This window comes from Schistocerca americana, chromosome 2, assembly GCF_021461395.2.
Source record: "Schistocerca americana isolate TAMUIC-IGC-003095 chromosome 2, iqSchAmer2.1, whole genome shotgun sequence".
Classification (NCBI taxonomy): domain Eukaryota; kingdom Metazoa; phylum Arthropoda; class Insecta; order Orthoptera; family Acrididae; genus Schistocerca; species Schistocerca americana.
Window position 1 is genome coordinate 660,760,171 of NC_060120.1, and position 20,807 is coordinate 660,780,977.

At 40.1% G+C, this 20,807-nt stretch overlaps 1 protein-coding gene across 1 annotated transcript in view; it reads right to left on the minus strand.

Moving 5' to 3' along the window:
• LOC124594309 (nipped-B-like protein A) overlaps positions 1-20,807 on the minus strand; it is a 480,509-nt gene that overhangs the window by 106,333 nt on the left and 353,369 nt on the right. Inside the window, exon 19 of the mRNA XM_047132672.1 lies at positions 5,110-5,400. Coding sequence (XP_046988628.1) covers positions 5,110-5,400 — 291 coding nt within the window. The remainder of the gene's footprint in view (positions 1-5,109; positions 5,401-20,807) is intronic.

The window sequence follows — 20,807 nt, forward strand, 5'->3', positions numbered from 1 at the left end:
ATGGTCATTATTTTCTTTCGAAGAATATATTAACATGTGAGCGATTAATTATTTTGTATAGATGAATGAAGCCACAGTTTAAATGGAACATCATGATTTATACCTCCAATTTGAAGACATATGAACTGAAATGGAATGAGCAAATAGGATCAGTCAAAGTAAAGTGGGAGGGGGGGGGGGGGGGGGGGGAGGGTCAAGCAAACTTTGGTTCATTGGTAGGACACTAGGAAAATGCAATCAGTCTACAAAGGAAATTGCTTACAAAATACTTGTGTAATCTGCTCAACAATGTGGGAATCATGCCAAATACACTACCTGACAAAGAAAGTGCAGCACTCAGAAGGGGAGAAGGAAATGAAATGAAACCTCACAGGTTGAAGTGATATGTGATATTACTTCAGTGATTACAAAATCGGGCTAAATTTGCACATAACTTTGCAGTATGGGCCCATTTATCAATATGACGCCGTACCCCTCTGGTCTGAATGCCTGCACTGATTCGGCTGGGAAGGGTGTCATAAAGCTGTAGTATCTTCTCCTGAGGTGACTATTGCACAATTTTTTTAACTGGTCCTTCATATCCTGAATACTGGGACGGATTTGACATCTGAGCTGGTCCCAAACATGTTCTATGGGAAACAGATCTGGGGATCCAATTTGTCACGGGAGTACGCAAAATAATGCAACACTTCATCAAGACACATACCATGTATGAACGAGCATTGGCCTGCTGAAAAATTGTGCGGCATACTGTCACATGAGAGATAAGACATGAGAATTTAGGATGTCAGTGATGTACTGTTGTGCCGTCAGAGTTCCGTCAGTCACTACTAGCCATAACCTGAAGCCATACCTGTAGAGCCAGCGGAGGTGTTGAATAGTTGAACATATACAAAAGTGCAGCATAAATAGTCACAGGTTTGTTTGTTCCACAAGATCACATAAAAAAAATGTTGAAACACCTGAACTGGCAGATGCTTGAAAACAGATTACTAACTGTCCCCCTATAATCTGCTTAAACAGTTTCACAACAGTAGGATGTGAGGAATATACTGCAACCTCCTATGCATCACAACTATAGTGACCATATAGATTAGACTAAATACAGTGTGTACATTTCTGTGTTCCATACATGAATGGAATAGGATGAAACCCTATATGTGTTACGGTATTATGTACCATCTGCCATGGACTTCACTTATGAATGAAAGTCATTTCAAGCCCTATAGGTAAATCAGTACTTGTCTTTATAAGCAATCTTTACTACAAGTCAAAACAGATTTTACATGATTGGAAAATATTATTTGAGCAGTGCTCAAAAGACCAAATTTACTGATATTGCATTCCAATCTTATCCAGCTTAGTGATAACACAATAGTTAGTGCAGTGCATTAGACCAATTTCAAACATCTTCTACCTGGTTATCAACTGACATGATTATGGCTGTAATTCATTCTTCATCAGGAAAGTATTTGGTATAGCTTTTCATGTGTTTCCCCTCCAGTTTCTTGAGTTAGGTGTTATTTGCTCTATTTGCACTTGGTAACATTTTCTATCTTAACCATTCATCGGGACACAAGCTAGTTTTCAGTTATGGAAAATTCAGGTATGCATTTGCTATGGCTAAAGAAGCTTATTAAACGTGTATTTATGATTGACTAGATGAAGAAATGGGCACATAGCAAATATGGAAATATCTCAAAGGACATATGGCAACAGAGATATTACAGGGCAACAGCTAAGGTACTGTGATTCCTTCCTAAACAAACTAGTTAAGAATGTATACCGCTGTAAATTTCAAGCTGTTTATCTCTTTCATGTAGTGTCTTAAGATGGCAGCAATACTGTAAATTATTTCAAACAGATGAAAATCCAGGATGGAATGTGACAATATTATGGAAAGGAAAGTTGGTACTCACCATATAGCAGAGACGCTGAGTCGCAGATGGGCACAACAAAAAGACTGTCACAAATAAGCTTTTGGCCACAAAGACCTTTGTTGAAAACAGATGACAGACACACACAAATGCAACTCACACACACATGAACGCAGTCTCTGGCAACTGAAGCCACACTGAAATTATTTAAGATGTAAAAATTATTAACTTTTACCCAAAAGGACCAGACCCTCTACAAGAGGGATTTCCATAGAATTAGCCATAACAAATTGAGAGTGAACAATCCTATAAGTATTTAAGAAAGTGTTTCACCATCACAGAGGAGCTGGAAAATTTGTAACGGACTGACACCAATGTTGTTCAGTATTGTGTCAGATGAAATGATCAGTCTTTGGACAGACAATGAAATGCAGATACCAAAGGTGTAAATGGGAACCAAGAAAGACAACATGGCTCAGGTGGGCTGTAAATGGTAAATGAATGATATAGTGATAAGTGAGACAGAACAAAATGCAAAGAAACTACTTGAGCACATAGCCAAGGAAGTACTTGACCATGTAAACAGAAGAGAAGCAACAAGGACTGTCTAGCCCAAGAAAAAAAACATAAAACAGGAAACTAGAAAACACCTGCAGAAGCCAAGCAAAGTTAGACAAATTTAATAAGTGGGAGAATAAAAGTGAGAAGCTGAAGGAGATGAGAATGGGAGTCTCCTGGTACAGTTCCTCTTGTTTCGACAGATCTTTTCAATTTTGTCTTTACAGTGTGTTGTTGAGTCAGTCCAAACAAATACTTGTAATTTCCTGTGAAGCCTGGATGTTGCATGAATTACATGACTAGAAATATTTATTTGGATTGTTGGCATCGACAGATTGAAAAAAGGAAATTGCAAATAAGCCATGGTTCTGTATTTCGCTGCCTGCTATAAAGAAAGTTGTAGTTCAAAAGCTAATACCATCACTGTGATAATGTGTTCTAATGTGAGATGCATCAATAGGCAGTAACAAATTGTCCCTTTCACCATATTTTGTTCATTACTAATTAACAGAATCAAAAATTATCCATCACAACTTGAAAGGCTGGTTATGTCCACAGCTATACCACTAGACCTTACTACTCATCATTAAAGCTGTCAGTGACTCACAAAAATGTTCAACATGCAGCCACAAAAATAATTCATCATCTCCTCAATAACAAAAAAATGTGTAACATGTGGCAAAGTAAATTTCAAATTTAATCTGAAATCGTTACTTTTGAACAACTTGCCCATTTTAATTAAAAACTAATAGCACTTGTAGCAGAGAAGTTAAAGATGTGTATTTTTGTTGTTCAAATTAAATCTATTTACCTCATAACATAAGTACTGTCAAAGAAAAACATGTTGATTCTTATCAGTTCAAGCCATTGTGCTATTTACAAACCTGCAAATGGCCAGCATGTAGTCATATACAAAACAAGGCTAGTACATGTTGCCTATAGACTGATTTGCTCTTCATCATTTTGATAGAAACAGTGTAAATGATTAATGTAAGGCAGAATTAACTTATTATCATCACAGAATTTATAACAAAAATAATATATCAAACGACAGAAATCAACATCACAAGGCAACAGTGAGGAATATGATGTTATTTGCGACTGATGTGATAACACTATGGAAAAACATGGTGCAGAAGAACCAAGGAGCAATGAGTATAGCAATACAGACCTACATAAGGTAGGATCCATGAAATCTAAAATAAATACGCTATAGGGCACAGTCAAATGAAAACAAGGTGATGAAAAAAGTACGTAAATTGATTCTTATTCCAAAAGTAATTGCCTTAACTGTTAAGACATTTATCCCACTGTGAGAATGGCCAGTCATTGCCTTCATGGAAAAATGTTTGTGGTTGCCCACAGACCCATGTTTGTACCCAGGCATGCACCTCTTTGTCTAAAGCAAACCAATGGCCACAAATGTCTTTCTTCAGGACTCGAAAGGTATGGAAATCGAATGGAGAGAGAGAGATCAGAACTGTATGGAGTGTGTAAGGGTTTCCCAGCGAAACTTCTGCAGCGTAACTGAAACAAACTTGGCAACATGTGGGCTCCCTCCATACAGTCCCAATCTCTCCCCAAGCGATTCCATATTTTTGGTGCCCTGAAGGGAAACATTGATGGTTGTCGATTTGCTTTGGGTTAAGAGGTGCACATCTGGGTACAATCATGAAGGCTTTGACCATCTTGTCGTACAAGTGGGATGAATGTATTAACAATTATGGCAATTATTTTTTTAAATAATCTGTTTACTTAATTTTCTCTCTGTGTTTTGTTTTAATTTGACTGACTTTCCATCAACTGTTGATATAAAGGACAAACTATAAAAACAATGGCAGATTCAAAAGTGCCTATTATAACTAATAAATAAATTTTATCAGCAAGTATGTAAGCAGTTTTCGTAAAATATGGATCTCTAATTGAAAATTATGTGAATATCTCCAGTGATCTGCACTTTTACGTTGTCTGATCAAAAGTTTCCAGAAACCTGTTACTGGACACTGATATGCGGTGTTTCCAAACTTCACCTTTATGAAGGCTTAAACTCTGCTGGGACACTATCAATGAGGTGCCTGAATGTGGAGGAATGGCAGCCCATTCTTCCATTCACTGATGAAGGCAGAGACACATTCCCAAACCTGATAGATGATGCTGAGCATGTTTTAATTTATGGTTAGAAACAATGGACATCATGCTACTGCATAATATTCACAAGATATAACAATAGAGCTGCACTAGGATGTAAGTTGAAGTGACTGAAGATCACATTGGGTTTTATAATTTTCAATAAAACCTGACACCCGAGACCTTCTTCTGCCTAATTAACTGAAACTTCTTGTTCAAGCTCAGGTAATGAGATCTTATCCTATCAGCCACATTCTGACATAATGGTTGTCACTTAATTCATATTACATTATGTCTATACTACAATACATTAACATAATAGAGGGAAACATTCCACGTGGGAAAAATATATCTAAAAACAAAGATGATGTAACTTACCAAACGAAAGCGTTGGTATGTCGATAGACACAACCGTTGCTTGCGAAAGCTTGAATTTTGTATTGTGTTTGTTTGTGTGTCTATCGACATACCAACGTTTTCGTTTGGTAAGTTACAACATCTTTGTTTCTACAATACATTAATAATTTTTACTGCTGTCTTGTTGTACCTTTACATCAAACTCTTGCAGCAACCGTCGTAGGAATGCATTCCTACTCTGACGATTACTAAACACCATTCTGTAGAGACAGTCATGCAGAGCTATGCCACTTCGTGCTCCTCTTGGGACTGATGTGTTCTGAAGTATAGTCTGCAGCCGTTGAGCATCCTCCAGTCCCTTCTGGAATTTGCAAGATAATGCACGTGACTGTGATCTATGCAAATTTTGAAGCTGAATCTGTGCACAATAGTTGAGACTTGCATCACAGTCTGTTGTCGCAGAGATAAGGTAGGGCACCACCTGCATAAATAAATATTATGGTCTAAGCACAGTATTCGCTAATAAATAATCTGAGTGCAGCAAATACTTATAAACTTGGTGAATTATTTTTGAGACCAGATGTCACATGAACTTTCTTGCATATGGAAGCCATTATGGTGTCTCTGGCATTATGTGAACAAATAACAAATACAACTACAATTTAGAGAATGAGCACTGCCTTCTCAGTATTCACACCACAAACAATAACACTGAAAAATGTTAAACTTTTGGGTTTATGACAATATTATGAAAACAATAGTTGCTACTCACCAAATGGTGGAGATGCTGAGTCTCAGATAGGCACAACAAAAAGAGCATCAAACAAAGCTTTTGGACAAACAGGCCTCCATCTGTGTGTGTGTGTGTTCTGATGAAGGCCATTTTGTTCGAAAGCTATTTTTTTGACAGTCTTTTTGTTGTGCCTATCTGCGACTCAGCATCTCCACTATATGGTGAGTAGCAACTAACTTTTTCATAATATTGTCATTATTCCATCTTCGATTTTCCATTTTTTGATTTAACCTTTGTTTGCTTCATAATACAGAAAAGAAAGCTGTCTGCAAACAGATGTCTGAAACTTACTGGTAGAGTAATACTGTATGCTATCCAAGCATTACTCATGACCTGCCTTCACCACTTTAATTCCACTAGTAGTTCTCCCCTACCTTCCAAAGTTCAGATATTTGTATGAGCATTAAAGTGAAATACATTACAATGGCCATGCTAACAGATTAGACGATACAAACTGAAGTGACCCATTCTAGTGAAACATCCACAAAATAAGGCAAGTAGTTGCAACTACAGACATTTACTGATGGACACAGTTTCAACACTTCTCAAGTTTCTGTTAGTCTGAATAGAACAGACGTCTCCCAAAAACAAAATAAATGAAAGTTCTTCACCACTGACATTAATTTAAAGTTCCAAGTTCACAAAATACATACTACAGTTGCACACTACTTCAAATAGTCAACCAATTTAGGTAATCAAATAAAGCCATATTCAGAACTTTAACTTCATTGGAAAAAAAGCTTGCCTTGGCTTGGTTTCAGTAAACAAATCTTGCAGGTCTACTTTTAGCAAGTGACATGACAGATGGATGAAGACATGTGGTTTGTCAACACCCTCTATCATCACTGTATACGCCACCTGGTGGCCTGCATGGAACATGGCCACCAAGTTACAGGGTTGCCAAGTCCCACATTGTTTGCATTGTAGGGGATAAGTTTGCTGCAACCTGCACAATGTGTATGTTGAGCATGGCAGCATTGGTGCTTGCTGTCAAGAGCACTACAGAATACGTCTTTGACCCCCCCCCCCCCTCCCCCCAGGGGGCAGATGTCAAAAACTTCAACTATGTTCGTATCCTCCATCCCAGGGAGGGGCAGAGCTGGGCATTGGTCGACATCCCTGGGGACGTCGTGCTGTGATGTCTGATGTCCCACATTGTGCTGATAGTCAGCCAAGGTAAGTGCCAGAGAGATGGCATCTGTGAGAGGATCCTTGCAGGTTGCATCTCTGGAATAGAGCATTGTGCACGATTTCCTGGAATTCGACCTCTGACATGTCAGGGCTGAAGAGGTGCGCACTGATAGTAGGGAGCCACCAGGGATGACCTCAGGAGAGGGCAAGTGCCGAAACAGGATCTTGTAAGGTAAAGTGGTGGTGACAAGCCTGTGGAAGATGGGAGGTTGCTGCCTGGGGGTAGCAAATGGAGAGTTCAAAATGGTGTGGATACCCATGCAGTTTATCAATGGGCGAAGAGCCATCCTGCAATGCAGCTCAGTAAGAAACAAGAAATAGAGAGGGGACATTATCCACAGAGCAGTGGTGGCAAGGTTTAGATATCTGCGTTTTTTAGGTGCTAACAAATATCTCAGCTAGGCTATCAGAGGATGGATTAAATGGTGCAATGTGGATAAGGGAGATCCCACTGGCGACACCAAATGTAGAGAATTCAGAGGAAGCAAATTGGGCTCCATTGTCTTTGAAAATAGACTTGCAGAGGCACTCCAAGGCTAAAGTGCATGTGAGGACTTTGATGGATTGTGGAGCCCATCTTGGTGACAAAAGGATAGACAGTTCCAGCATCAATGACCATGAGCCATGATGCTCCCAAGAAGGGGCTGGCAAAATCTAGTGGGGCTGGGACCATGGAGCAGAGGTGGTTGGCCAAGGGAAGTAAGTCAAGTGGGGGCAGCATGTGTGCTCTGGCATGTGGAGCAAGACGTGACCATAGCTATGATAGGGGAGTCGATACCTCACCAATATATATATAGGTGAGCCAGCCTCTTTGTAAGGACCATGTTGCAGTGGCCCTTGTGGAATAGATTGACAACCTGACACTGCAGTGCATGAGTGATGACGATGCATGTCAGTCTGTTGTTGTCTTGAATGATAATGACATCTGGGAGAATGGAGTTCCTGCCGGTGGGCCCAAAATGCCTGGAGGTCTGGTTGATTGAAGACCTTCTAGAGGGCCAGTATTGGTGAATGTGGCGCAACACCTTCTGTAGCACAGGATCTTCTTCTGTGTGCTGCTGGATGAGATGGACATCCATAGGGAGCCTGGCTACTGGGATCTTCTGCCTCAGAATCCATGTGGAAGCAAACTTTCAGGTTGGTATCAAACTTGGAGGGGTGGGCTGTCCTAGAGACAGGTGAAACAGCAGGTTGGCATTACCATGATGTGATATGGATTGATATTCGATATCATATGTGTAGCTGGACAGGGGCAGCACCCAGTGTTGCAGGTGGTGTTTCGTCTTAGTTGGGATGGGACCAGAGGACTTTAATAGAAACAGCAGAGTTTTCTAGTCAGTCAGAAGGGTGAGGTTTCTGCCATAGATGTGCAAGTGCCCCATTTTCTGTTTGGCTGTAATCACGCTGAGCGACATACAGAGTCTTACACACGAAAGCACTGGGGCATTTGGTGCCATCAATGGCACGGCATAATACTGCCCCCCAGTCCAAAATCCAACAGATCGGCCACCAAGTTGAAAGGTTTTGAGGGATCATATGCAGTCAAGCAAATGGGCCACAACAGTGCTCGCCACAAGTCCCAAAAGGCTTCGTCACAGCTATGCGACCACTTCCAGGGAACATTTTGGCTGAGAAAGTGTTGTAAAGATTCCTCAAGTGCCACGGTATGAGGTATGAGCTGACAATAATTGCTGAGTTGCCCAAGGACAGATTTCAACTGGGACCTACCCTTGTGCACTAGTAGCTTATGAATGGCCTCAACATATTGTGGAGTGAGGTGAATCCCTGAGGCTCTGAAGACATGGCTGAGGTATTCAACTTGCCACACAATCATGTCAGATTTGTCTTTATAAAACTTCAAGTTCACTTGATCAAAAATTTAAAATAATAAATCCAGATCATGTGCAAGGTCCGCAATGGATCTGCTGGCCCCCAGAATATTGTTCAGATAGTTTGCAGTGACAGGCACGGTGCGTTAACTGTTCAGGGTACCACTGGAAAATGACAGTTGTGCTTGTAATTCCAAAGGGAAGGCAGTTGTACTTATACAAGCTGAACAGAGTATTGATGATGTCACAGCATGCAGCATCAAGTGGATGTCAAAGGTATGTGTCGAACAGGTACATTTTTGCACAAACTTTGCCTCTGGCGAGAATGTCGTCACCTTCATCTACATCTACATGACTACTCTGCAAATCACATTTAAGTGCTTGGCAGAGGGCTTGTCGAACCACAATCATACTATCTCTCTACCATTCCAATCCCGAACAGCGCGAGGGAAAAACAAACACCTAAACCTTTCTGTTCGAGCTCTGATTTCTCTTATTTTATTTTGATGATCATTCCTACCTATGTAGGTTGGGCTCAACAACATATTTTCGCATTCGGAAGAGAAAGTTGGTGACTGAAATTTCGTAAATAGATCTCGCTGCGACGAAAAACGTCTTTGCTGTAATATCTTCCATCCCAATTCGCGTATCATATCTGCCACACTCTCTCCCCTACTACGTGATAATACAAAACGAGCTGCCCTTTTTTGCACCCTTTCGATGTTCTCCGTCAATCCCACCTAGTAAGGATCCCACACCGCGCAGCAATATTCTAACAGAGGATGAACGAGTGTAGTGTAAGCTGTCTCTTTAGTGGACTTGTTGCATCTTCTAAGTGTCCTGCCAATGAAACGAAACCTTCGGTAGAGTGTATGAGTCTATCACTGATTTAGAATTCATAGTCATGCTAAAGTCATCACAAAGCTGTAGGGCACTGTTAGGCTTTTCAAAAACAACAATGGGGGGGTTATCCATTGGCTGTTGGGAATGGGTGTCAAAATCCCTTCATCTTGAAGTCGCTGTACCTCAAGGTGGAGTTTGTTGTGAAGAGCACATGGCACTGAGCCAACGTTGCAAGATTTGAGGGTAGCTGTGGGTAACAAGGTGATGTGTGCTTCAAACTTGGTGACCCTGGTGGAAGGTGGAGAAAAAACAGGTGAAAACTTGGAAAAGAGTTTAGAGGTATATGAGCAGAGGTACACAGCATTAATGGTGAGGTCAGTATAGTGAATTCCAACCCCAAGGCATTGAGGAGATAAAGAATAAATAAATTAGAAGCACTGGGTGCAGCTACCACAACAATCCAGGTGGTGATGGCTGCCGAACCAGGGAAAGCACATTTGTTACTGAAGCTTCATAGGGCATCCTTAGTGTGACTTACTACACTGAATGCCAAAGAAAATGGTACAGGCATGCGTATTCAAACACAGAGATACGCAAACAGGGAGAATACAGCACTGCACTCGACAATGCCTATATAACACAACAAGTGTCTGGCACAATTGTCAGGTTGGTTACTGCTGCTACAATGATAGGTTATCAAGATATGAGTGAGTTTGAACATGCTGTTATAGTCGGTGCACGAGTGATGGGTCACAGCATCTCCGAGGTAGTGATGAATTGGGGATTATCCCATATGACCGTATCACATCACGAGTGCACTGTGAATATCAGGAATCCAGTAAAACATTAAATTTCTGGCATTGCTGCGGCCGGAAAAAGATCCTGCAAGAACAGCATCAATGATGACTGACGAGAATCATTCAATGTGACAGAAGTGCAACCCTTCTGCAAACTACTGCAGCTTTCACTGCTAGGCCATCAACAAGTGTCAATGTGTGAACCATTCAACGAAACATCATTGATATGGGATTTTGGAGCCAAAGGCCCACTCGTGTATCCTTGATAATTGTGCAACACAAAGCTTTACCCCTCACCTGGGCCCTTTGTAAAGGGACACCCTCCTCTAGTATTACTTTTCCTCAACAGAAGTAGGAGATACTAAAAATAATTTTGAATTTTTTAAACAGGTTAATATTATCTCAACTGTTTTTCTAAAAGAACTGTATATGATTTTCTATATGATGTATTATATTTCAGGCTAAAATGTATAAAAAGAAATTATTTTATTTTTCTTGTTACAATAGATATGTACTAGTTTTTAATGTACAGTTAAAACTACTTTTCTTTTACAAACATTTTCAAATTACGAAATATTCAACACAATTAAAATTTCTATTATTAATTACGCAATCTGACGCTATTTATTATGTTTACTTCTGGATTCATGCATAAAATAATGACATAAATTGGTGGAGAATCATTTGTCACGAAAATTTGTAAACTCTTCGGAATATTGTTAGTAACGCAGAATGGATGAGTAGTGGTCATGATTCTGATGTAACTGGATGTGTTTCAATTTTGGCAATAACAATGTAATTTTCGGTTTTGAAGTGGAAATTGTAAAGATAGTGTGATATCAAAAAATGTGAGAGAATAAAATTAACTTCTCAGGCAATACTTTAGCATTATTTAAGTCCATTGGAACCATGAGAACCTACAATGCCAAAAATTTCAGCTTCGAAAATTAGCCCCTAGATGTGAAGACCTGGAGCCAACTACAAGAAAAGAAGATAAGTTAAAAGTTTATTGTACATCTTACTCCTCTCGAAGCTTACTAAAAGAGTTAATTATGTAGTCAGTGTCAACATCAACATTGGACTGTTGATGAGTGGAAACATGTTGCGTGGTCAGATGAGTCTTGTTTCAAATTGTATCGAATGGATGGATGTGTACGGGTATGGACACAACCTCATTAATTCATGGACCCTGCCTATCAGCAGGGGACTGTTAAAGCTGGTAAAGGCTCTGTAATGGTATGGGGCATGTGCAGTTGGAGTGATATGGGACCCCTGATATGACTCTGAAAGATGACATGTATGTAAGCATCTTGTCTGATCACCTGCATCCATTCACGTCCATTATGCATTCCAATGAACTTGGACAATTCCAGCAGGACAATCCGACACCCCACACATCCAGAGTAGCCACAGAGTGGCTCCAGGAACACTCTTTTGAGTTAAACAATTCCACTGGTCACCAAACTCCCCAGAGATGAACATTATTGAGCATGCCTTGCAATGTGCTGTTCACAAGAGATTTTCACCCCCTCGTAGTCTTACAGATTTATGGATGGCCCTGGAGGATACATGGTGTCAGTTTCCTCCAGCACTATTTCAGACATTAGTCGAGTCCATGCCACATCAAGTTGCAGCACTTCTGCATGCTCACAGGTGCCCTACACGATATCTGGCATGTGTACCTTGTTCTTTGGCTCTTCAGTGTATATTTCATTTTCATCAACTAAACCTCCCACCACAAGTTCATACTATGTCTCAAAAATAGGGTGAGGCTGTGCTAAAACAATTTCTCCCTGAGCTCTCACAAATCTTAAAACAGCTTAGTGGGTTTCAATGTGTGCCAACAGTGAGAAAAATGAGCCAATGTTACCTCACTTTTCTTAGATAAGGGGATTGACAATAACCCATAGACTTAGTCTTAAGTGCATGTCTTTCTGCATGAATGACAGCTCAGGAATGATTAACTGGTTCCTTGAATATATGGAATACATCTGTCTGCAGATTATGTTTTTGTCTTGCAGGCACTGCAATGTTCCTGGAGCAACGCACCCCATCAGCCTCCAGTGTTGGGAGACAATGATACAGCTGTGATTTCCCCCCCCCCCCCCCCCCCCCCAATTCTCTCTCTCTCTATCTATCTTATGTGTGTTGTAGTAAAACTGATTATGGTGATATAAATGTACTAATCGATCTTGGACCATATGAAGTGAATGATAGCGCACTGAAGATATAAAAACCAAAAATCCTCTACTATATAGCTATGTGAAAATGTTTAAATGTCAATGCTTACAAATACTTAAAGTAATTACAACAATAATTATGGACTTCTTAAAAAAGATAGACAATTACTTCTTTTTTATTTATGAAATGTATGTTCCAGAGACTGTTTTGCAAAACTATATTCATTTATGATAATGTCTTTGCTACATGTTGTTAGAAGTAAATCAATGTTTTTTGTGCAGTTGGTTGTCCAAGTCTGAAGTACAAGGATGGATAGTGAGTAATGAGTGTTTTATTGATTTGTATTGTGAAGTGAAATGAATGAAAATATATGTGTAATTCTGCAGAAAGTCTATCAGATTTCACATGATTACTGAAATAAAAACCTGATCATCCTCTAGACAGTTATAGGGAAGATAACCACAGAAAGGAAACAGAACAAGCCATCATTACATAACAAAGAAGGGCAACAAAAAGATGAGTCTTTTTATTATTAATAGAACTGATTATTTAAATGCGACTGTCCCTGTCACTTGCTGCAATGTGTCACTATGTCAGCGAGGCGAGAGCTGTGAAAATGTGATCGGCCACCCAAGTTACTAACTAACTCCAAACATTAATAAACCAACTTTGAGCAATAAAAGGTGGAGACAGACAGAATATGGGGGCTCGTCTGGGATTTTTTGAATGTGAAATGTGAATACTGTGTTGGACTGTTTTCCTTGTTGCATATTAAAAGATATTATGAAAATTTTATGTGAATGATCTGCCAGATATGAAAAACAGCTACAAAACAGCAACAATAATGGCAAAAAAAGGAGTTTGCAAACAAGAAAATGAAAAAGTGAGCTGAACAATTAACAACATCGACAGCCAACAACAAAGTGAAGCTTTGGAAATATTTCACTTATTTTTTCTTCTTTTTGGTGAAGTGTTTCATTGTATAATTATTAACAATGACAGTCATTGAAGAGAATGGAACAACAGGGAATAATTAGACATGGGAGATTTAAGTAGTGTAGTGAAACAAGAACAGGAAATGGGTCAGTGATGAACTGGTGAAACAGGATAAACTAACACATGAATTAAAAGGTGATAATGATGTAAGCACCACACTGTAATTGTTAATAAAAATGAGCAATGTTGATAAGATCCAGTTCACAGAAATGATCAAAGATAATACAGACCGGTTAATAAAAATGAGTAATGACCAGTTTGCAAAAATAAATGAGCAACTTGAAAGTCATAAACAAGAAAATAAGTAGCAGTTCACATAACTCGGTCAGCCAATACGGAGATTATTTGTTGTGTTGGTAAAAATACAGCTCAAATAAATGACATTAATCAAAAAATTGATAGAGTAGATGTTTGAGTAGAATCTGTTGAGTCTAAAATGAAAGAAATTGAATGTAACTTTAACTCTGAAGTTAAAAATATCAAAGAGTAGATCACTGAAGATAGGGAGAAAAACAAAATTGTCTTAAAAAATGAGCTTGAGGAAGTAAGTATTGTGCACAAAGCATAAGTAGTCAAATTTCGACTTTGGAAACTTAGTTGACATCAAACTAACCCTTGTTGAAAGCAGTTTTGTTGAACAGCAAAAGACAGTAGACAGCAAATTCACAGAAAAAAAATTAAGTAACAACAAAACCAGCATTCTAGAAAGTAGTGCTTCTGGTTTATGTAAAAAAGTTGGAGGATTGTCTAATCATGTAGTTAATCAAAATCTTGTTGACAATTTAGGTACAATTCCAGTGAGAAACTTTTTAGGTGAAGGTATTTTACATCCTATAGATTTTCTGCAGCATTGCATAGATAGCTTTGTGTCTAATATGACTGACATGAAAATAAAGTTTGTTAGAAGTTTCTGGAAGGTGAAACATAAAGCTGGGGAAATCAGTATACTAATGTCCGCTCCCGGTAGCTGAGTGGTCAGTGCGACAGAATGTCAATCCTAAGGGCCTGGGTTCGAATCCCGGCTGGGTCGGAGATTTTCTCCTCTCAGGGACTGGGAATCCCTATCGACGCGCAAGTCGCCGAAGAGGTGTCAAATTGTAAGACTGAACCCAGCGAACGGTCTACCCGACGGGAGGCCCTAGTCACATGACATTATTATTTTTAGTATACTAATGATGACACAACCTGTGCAGTCTTCTAGAAAGGCTTTTAGGGAGACTTAGGTCAGAGTTGGAAAAGACAAGGAAATGCAACTTCAATAGACACACCATTTTGAAAGAGATAGTAATCAAAATTGGCACAGTGATAATCACAACAAGAGAGAACATAGTAATCACAATAGCAACAAATATCATCAGAAGGAATATAGTAGAGGTAATGGTAACAATTTTCATTCTGGAAAGCAACATAGTTACAGCTAAAAGCAGAAAGAAAAGAAAAAGAACTTATATGTATCTGAGGGGGGGGGGGGGGGGGGGGTGGGGGGTTAAAAAAAGTCATAGAAACATGTGGTAATTTATTACTTTTGCTTATACTGTGTTACATTTCTATTGGTTGTAAGTAAGTCATGATTTGTATTTTATTATGTTCTTTCATGGAGTGCAAGACTCAATCAATTCCTGAGCATTTAATTCAGTTCTTAATATAATTTTCTTTCTGGTATATAATATGTTGAATGTCATAATGCAGGATTAGGAATCTATAACAAGGTAATGAGGAAACGAATATTTTGATAATGTCATGGTGATTTTGTAAGGCGAGTTTATTGTTAATGACAATGTTTAGTGGTGATTCGTAGGATGAGAATATTTTGTAAGAAGTAAGACTTAATTAAAATGTCTTATGGTTTTATGATGAGGATAAAAGAAATTTAAGTTTTTTTACACAAGTGTGTCAGTCTGAGAAAATATTACTATAATAAGCCAGGTTAGCAGTACCTAAATGTCTAATGCTTTAGTGAATAAAAAATGTTTATGGAAAATGAAAAAGTTTATAAGCTATGTCAGTTCAGTTATTATTGTGGTGTCTTTGTGTGGGAAAGGTGTAATGGACAGTGTTGTTTTTCAGATCTAAGTGAAGTTGATGATTAACACATTTTTCTTGCGCCACGGAGTACTGTAGGTAGCCCTGCTCGGGACCTTACTGCAGCCACTGGAACAGTTGTCTGCAGACACACAGTCTACAGACGACTGAACAGACATGGTTTATTCACCCGGAGACCTGCAAGGTACATTCCACTGACCCCTGGTCACAGGAGAGCCCGTAAAGCCTGATGCCAATAACACAGTACATGGTCATTGGAACAGTGGTCCCAGGTTATGTTCACGGATGAGTCCAGGTATAGTCTGAACAGTGATTCTCGCCAGGTTTTCATCTGGCGTGAACCAGGAATCAGATACCAACCCCTTAATGTCCTTGAAAGGGACCTGCATGGAGCTCGTGGTTTGATGGTGTCGGGTGGGATTATGATTGGTGCACGTACACCCCTGCATGTTTTCGACAGAGGAACTGTAACAGGTCAGGTGTATCAGGACGTTATTTTGCACCAGTATGTCCGCCTTTGAGGGGTGCAGTGGGTCCCACCTTCCTCCTGATGGATGATAATGCACGGCCTGTCCGAGCTGCCATCGTGGAGGAGTACCTTGACACAGAAGATATTAGGTGAATGGAGTAGCCTGCCTGTTCTTCAGACCTAAACACCATCGAGCACATCCAGGATGCTCTCGGTCGACATATCACTCCATGTCTTCAAGCCCCTATGACACTTCAGGAGCTCCAACAGGCACTGGTGCAAAAATGGGAGGCTATACCCCAGCAACTGCTCGATCACCTGATCCAGAGTATGCCAACACGTTGTGTGGCCTGTGTACATGTGCATGGTGATCATATCCCATATTGATGTTGGGGTACATGCACAGGAAACAGTGGCGTTTTGTAGCGTATGTGTTTCAGGATGGTTTTCTCAACTTATCACCAATACCGTGGACTTACATATCTGTGTCATGTGTGTTCCCTATGTGCCTATGTTATTAGCACCAGTTATGTGTAGTGCCACATTGTGTGGTACCACATTCTGCAGTTATTCTTCATTTATGAGCGTGAGTGTATAATGAGTATGTGAAGTTTATGAGGTATTTGTGTTAAGGAACTGAAATATTAGGGAGTTATTGGTGCTCTGTTTTGTAATGCATTGTGCTTTTATTTATGTTGGTACGCTGTAGAAAATTCTGAGAAAAGATTGTAGGGAAGTTAGGAAGAGTGGTGTTGAGGATTAGCCTTTGATTAGCTTGAGCTGAGTCTGATTTGTTGAAAATATCTGAATTTCATTTAACAACAGTATGATTCCATGGCACTGGCATGAGGAAGAGTTAGCACTGGTTGGAAATAACCTACATTTACTAAATATTTTGTTGCTGACTTTAAAGTATTAACACCTTTCCATGTTAATTTTGATCACAATATTTTTCTAAAAAAAGGACTCTGAAAGCTGAAAAATGACCATTACAGCACCTCCTTTTGCTGTCTAGAATCACTGTTCACACAATGAACTTTGAAATTTCTTGTGTATAGTTTTGGGAATGTGTATCGAAAGCAGCTCACAAAATAACTGCAATTTCTTGTATTGTATATAATTTACTTCTGTTTACTATAATAGATATTTGTTATGTTTATAATATTATTTTGTATATCTTTAGAACTTTCATATTTCCCCATTGAGTCAGCGTGGTTTATGTAGATGTGAAAAAAGAAATTTAAATGTAGTAGTGACAAATAGTTAATGAACAGCATTTTAAAGCAAATTTCAGTGTTAGTGACTTTTTGGCTTAATTTGTGGCCAGTATTTGGTACATAAGTAACTAAATAATTCAGTTTTTGAGACAATATGTAAGATTAGCTAACTGTCTCATCCTGCAACATAATCTGAAAGACTTGTAAAACAATTTTTCATATTCTATTGTATAATCTATTACGTCATATGAAAACTAATGAATGCAAAATATTTGTAATAAACAGAGACTAAAGGACAAAATAAGTGATGAAAATTAATGATTTTGCACATGGAATAGGTAGGGGTCGGCTGACTTTGGTAGGTATACCACATAGAGAGCGATGCCTTCCCTAGCTGGATGTATTTCTTCTTAATTTCTGGTGCACTCTATTCTAACTCTTTGCTATCTGGTTTCTGTTCCCACTGTGCTCTTCAATTCCCCCCCCTCCCCCCTGCAATCTATTCTATATCGTCACCACAACTTCTGTGGATGACCCTATCTGACAGTACTATCCTTGTAGCATCCACCATGTTGTGGCAAAAAAAGATTCTTGCAAAACATAGCAAGAAATATATGAAGTCTCCACGGGTTGTCAGCCGAGTAGCACTGTCGTCTCGTAGCAACGTTTCGATGGAATGCGTCTCCATCATCTTCAGGCGAAGTGTTGGGATATTGTCGGTCGCGGGCCTGCTGTATCTCTGCTGGACCACTCTCAACTTCCCGCGGCCGGCCAATCACGCGCCCGTGGAATCACCCGATGCGCCTGGATCGGCCGTTGGTGGGGGGGGACGTGTGCGCGGGGTTCGAGTCCCAGCGTCCATGTCTGTCTGCTCCGTCCGCGGCCCTTGGTGGAACAGAACGCTCTCTGATTTTCCTGATTGCAGGCTCCCAGGCTGTGCTGAGATGGTAGCCACTGTTGTGGTTGATTAGGTTGTCGTGTAACCGTATTTCTATGGACTCTTTGATTACTAAATCCCAAAATTTGTTCGTACTGCATATTTTCTTTGTGTCGTTGAAATCGAAGGTGTGCTTCTTGTCAATACTATGTTCCGCCACAGCAGATTTGTTGGTCTGACCCAAGCATACATGCCTAATGTGTTCACTGCGGCGCTGCGAGATGCAACACTGTGTCTGTCCTATATATTGCATCCCACATTCACATCTGATCTTGTACACACCTGGTGCTGTCAGACCTAGTGGATCCTTGGTTGAACCGAGAAGGTCTTTGATTTTTCCTGCTGCACGGAAAACGGTCTTCAATTTATGTTTCTTGAGAATTCTTGTGATCTTGGACGTCGGAGGACCCGTATATGAAAAGAACGCACAGCCCATTGCTTCGTCTTCATCTGGTCTCTCTTCTCTCTTCTTGTGGTCAGTCTTCAGAGCTCTCCTTATTTGTGTCTCACTGTATCCATTTTTCTTGAAAGTGTCCTTTAGGTATTGCAATTCTCCTGGCAAACTTTCCTTATCGCAGATGGACCTGGCCCTGTGCACTAAGGTGTTGAGTACAGCATTGTGTTGCGCAGGGTGGTGGCAGCTATTGTCGTTAAGATAGAGGTCCGTGTGTGTTTTCTTTCTATACTCTGCGTGTCCATGTTTCTTGTGATCAGGATATCCAGAAAGGGTAAGCTTCTGTTCTCTTCTATCTCCATGCTAAATTTGATATTTCCATGTATGCTGTTGAGTTGTTGATGGAACTCTAGCAGTCTGTCCCTGCCATGTGGCCAAACTACAAAGATATCGTCAATGTACCTGTAGAAGGCCTTTGGCTCGTGTTTAGCAGTGTCCAATGCTAGCTTTTCGAAGTGCTCCGTGTATAGGTCGCCTATGCCTGGTGCTAGGGAGGGTGGGGGGGGGAGCCCATAGCTACACCATCTATCTGTTCATAGAACTTCCCACCACATTTGAAATAGGTGGTGGTTAGAACATGGCAAAAGAGCTTGATGATATCCTCCTCAAAGTGTTCTTCAAGTAAAGCCAGGGAGTCTTCTACTGGTACTCGTGTGAATAAGTATGTCACATCGAAGCTGAATAGTAGGTCTTCATTTTCCACCCGCATTCCCTGTAGTACTTCCACAACTCAGCGGAGTTTTTCACATGGTGTGGACTGTAACCCACCAAGGGTTTTAGCATCTGTGATAAATGCTTAGCAATACCATATGTTGGCGAGTTAATAGTGTTTAAAATAGGTCATAATGGGACACCTTCTTTGTGGACCTTTGGGAGGCCACAGAGACGTGGTGGTGCCGGTGCCCTCGGGTACAGCTTCCTTATGATATCCTTCTCTAGTCCCGAGTTGTTCAGCATCTCAACGGTCTTGCGGGTCACTGTTGTGCTGGGGTCCTATCTTAGTCTTTTATAGGCAGGATCTTGCAGGAGGGCGTCGATTTTCTGCCAATAGTCTTCTGATTTAAGCAGCACCGTGGCGTTGCCTTTGTCCCCTGCCAAGACCACTGTGTCCTGGTCCTCCCAGAGTGCCTGTAGCACCTTTCGTTCTGCCACCAAAATGTTATTCTTCGGCATTTTTGCTTTGTCTAGTACTCTGCAGACGTCTCTTCTTACTTCTTCTGCAGCTTCTTCATGTAGTCTCCTTATGGCTTGCTCTACCCCACTTATGATGTCCCGTTTCGGCAGGTTGCTCGGAACCGCGGACGGAGCAGACAGACGGATGCCGGGACTCGAACTCCGCGCATGCGTCCCCCCCACCACTGGCCACTGGCCGATCCAGGTGGATCGGGCGATTCCGTGGGTGCATGATTGGCCAGCCGTGGGAAGCGAAAAGCGGTCCAGCAGAGATATAAGCTTGTGACTGACGATATCCCGACATTTCGCCTGAAGATGATGGAGACACATTCCATCAAAACGTTGCTACGAGACGATGATGCTACTCAGCTGACAACATGTGAAGTCTTCATATATGAAATTCGCCGAGAAAGCCTGCACTCGCATAAAAGCAAGAAATATTTTTTGTTACAGCATTTTTTTTATATGCCAAGAATTCAATGTTCTGTATGAAAGGTAAATTTAGAAGTAAGACATTATAAAACAGTAATAGTGTTGTTAGGTTACACACAGTCTCTGTAAATTATAAATTAATAATTATTGATTCTGTAATACACATAAATTGTAATTGCAGTACTGACAAGTCCCCTGTACATTAAATCTTGTGATTTAACTCTGTATGTTATGGTACAATAAAAATTGTGATTCTGACTCTAAAATATTGTAACAAAGACATTTCATTGGTGTTGTGAGAAAGAGGATTAAGTTGCCAACTAAGCACATTAATTTTGGGATAAATTTGGAAGTAAGACACTGTAAAATGTCATTACAAAAACATTTCATTGGTCTTATGAGAAAACGGAGTAAGTTCCTAACTAGCTACATTAATTTTGTCCTGTGATCTGGAGTATTTTGCTATATTTTCTTTATTTAAAAGCACTTCAAATATCTCTATGTGGACTAAGACATTTTCTTTTGATCATAGG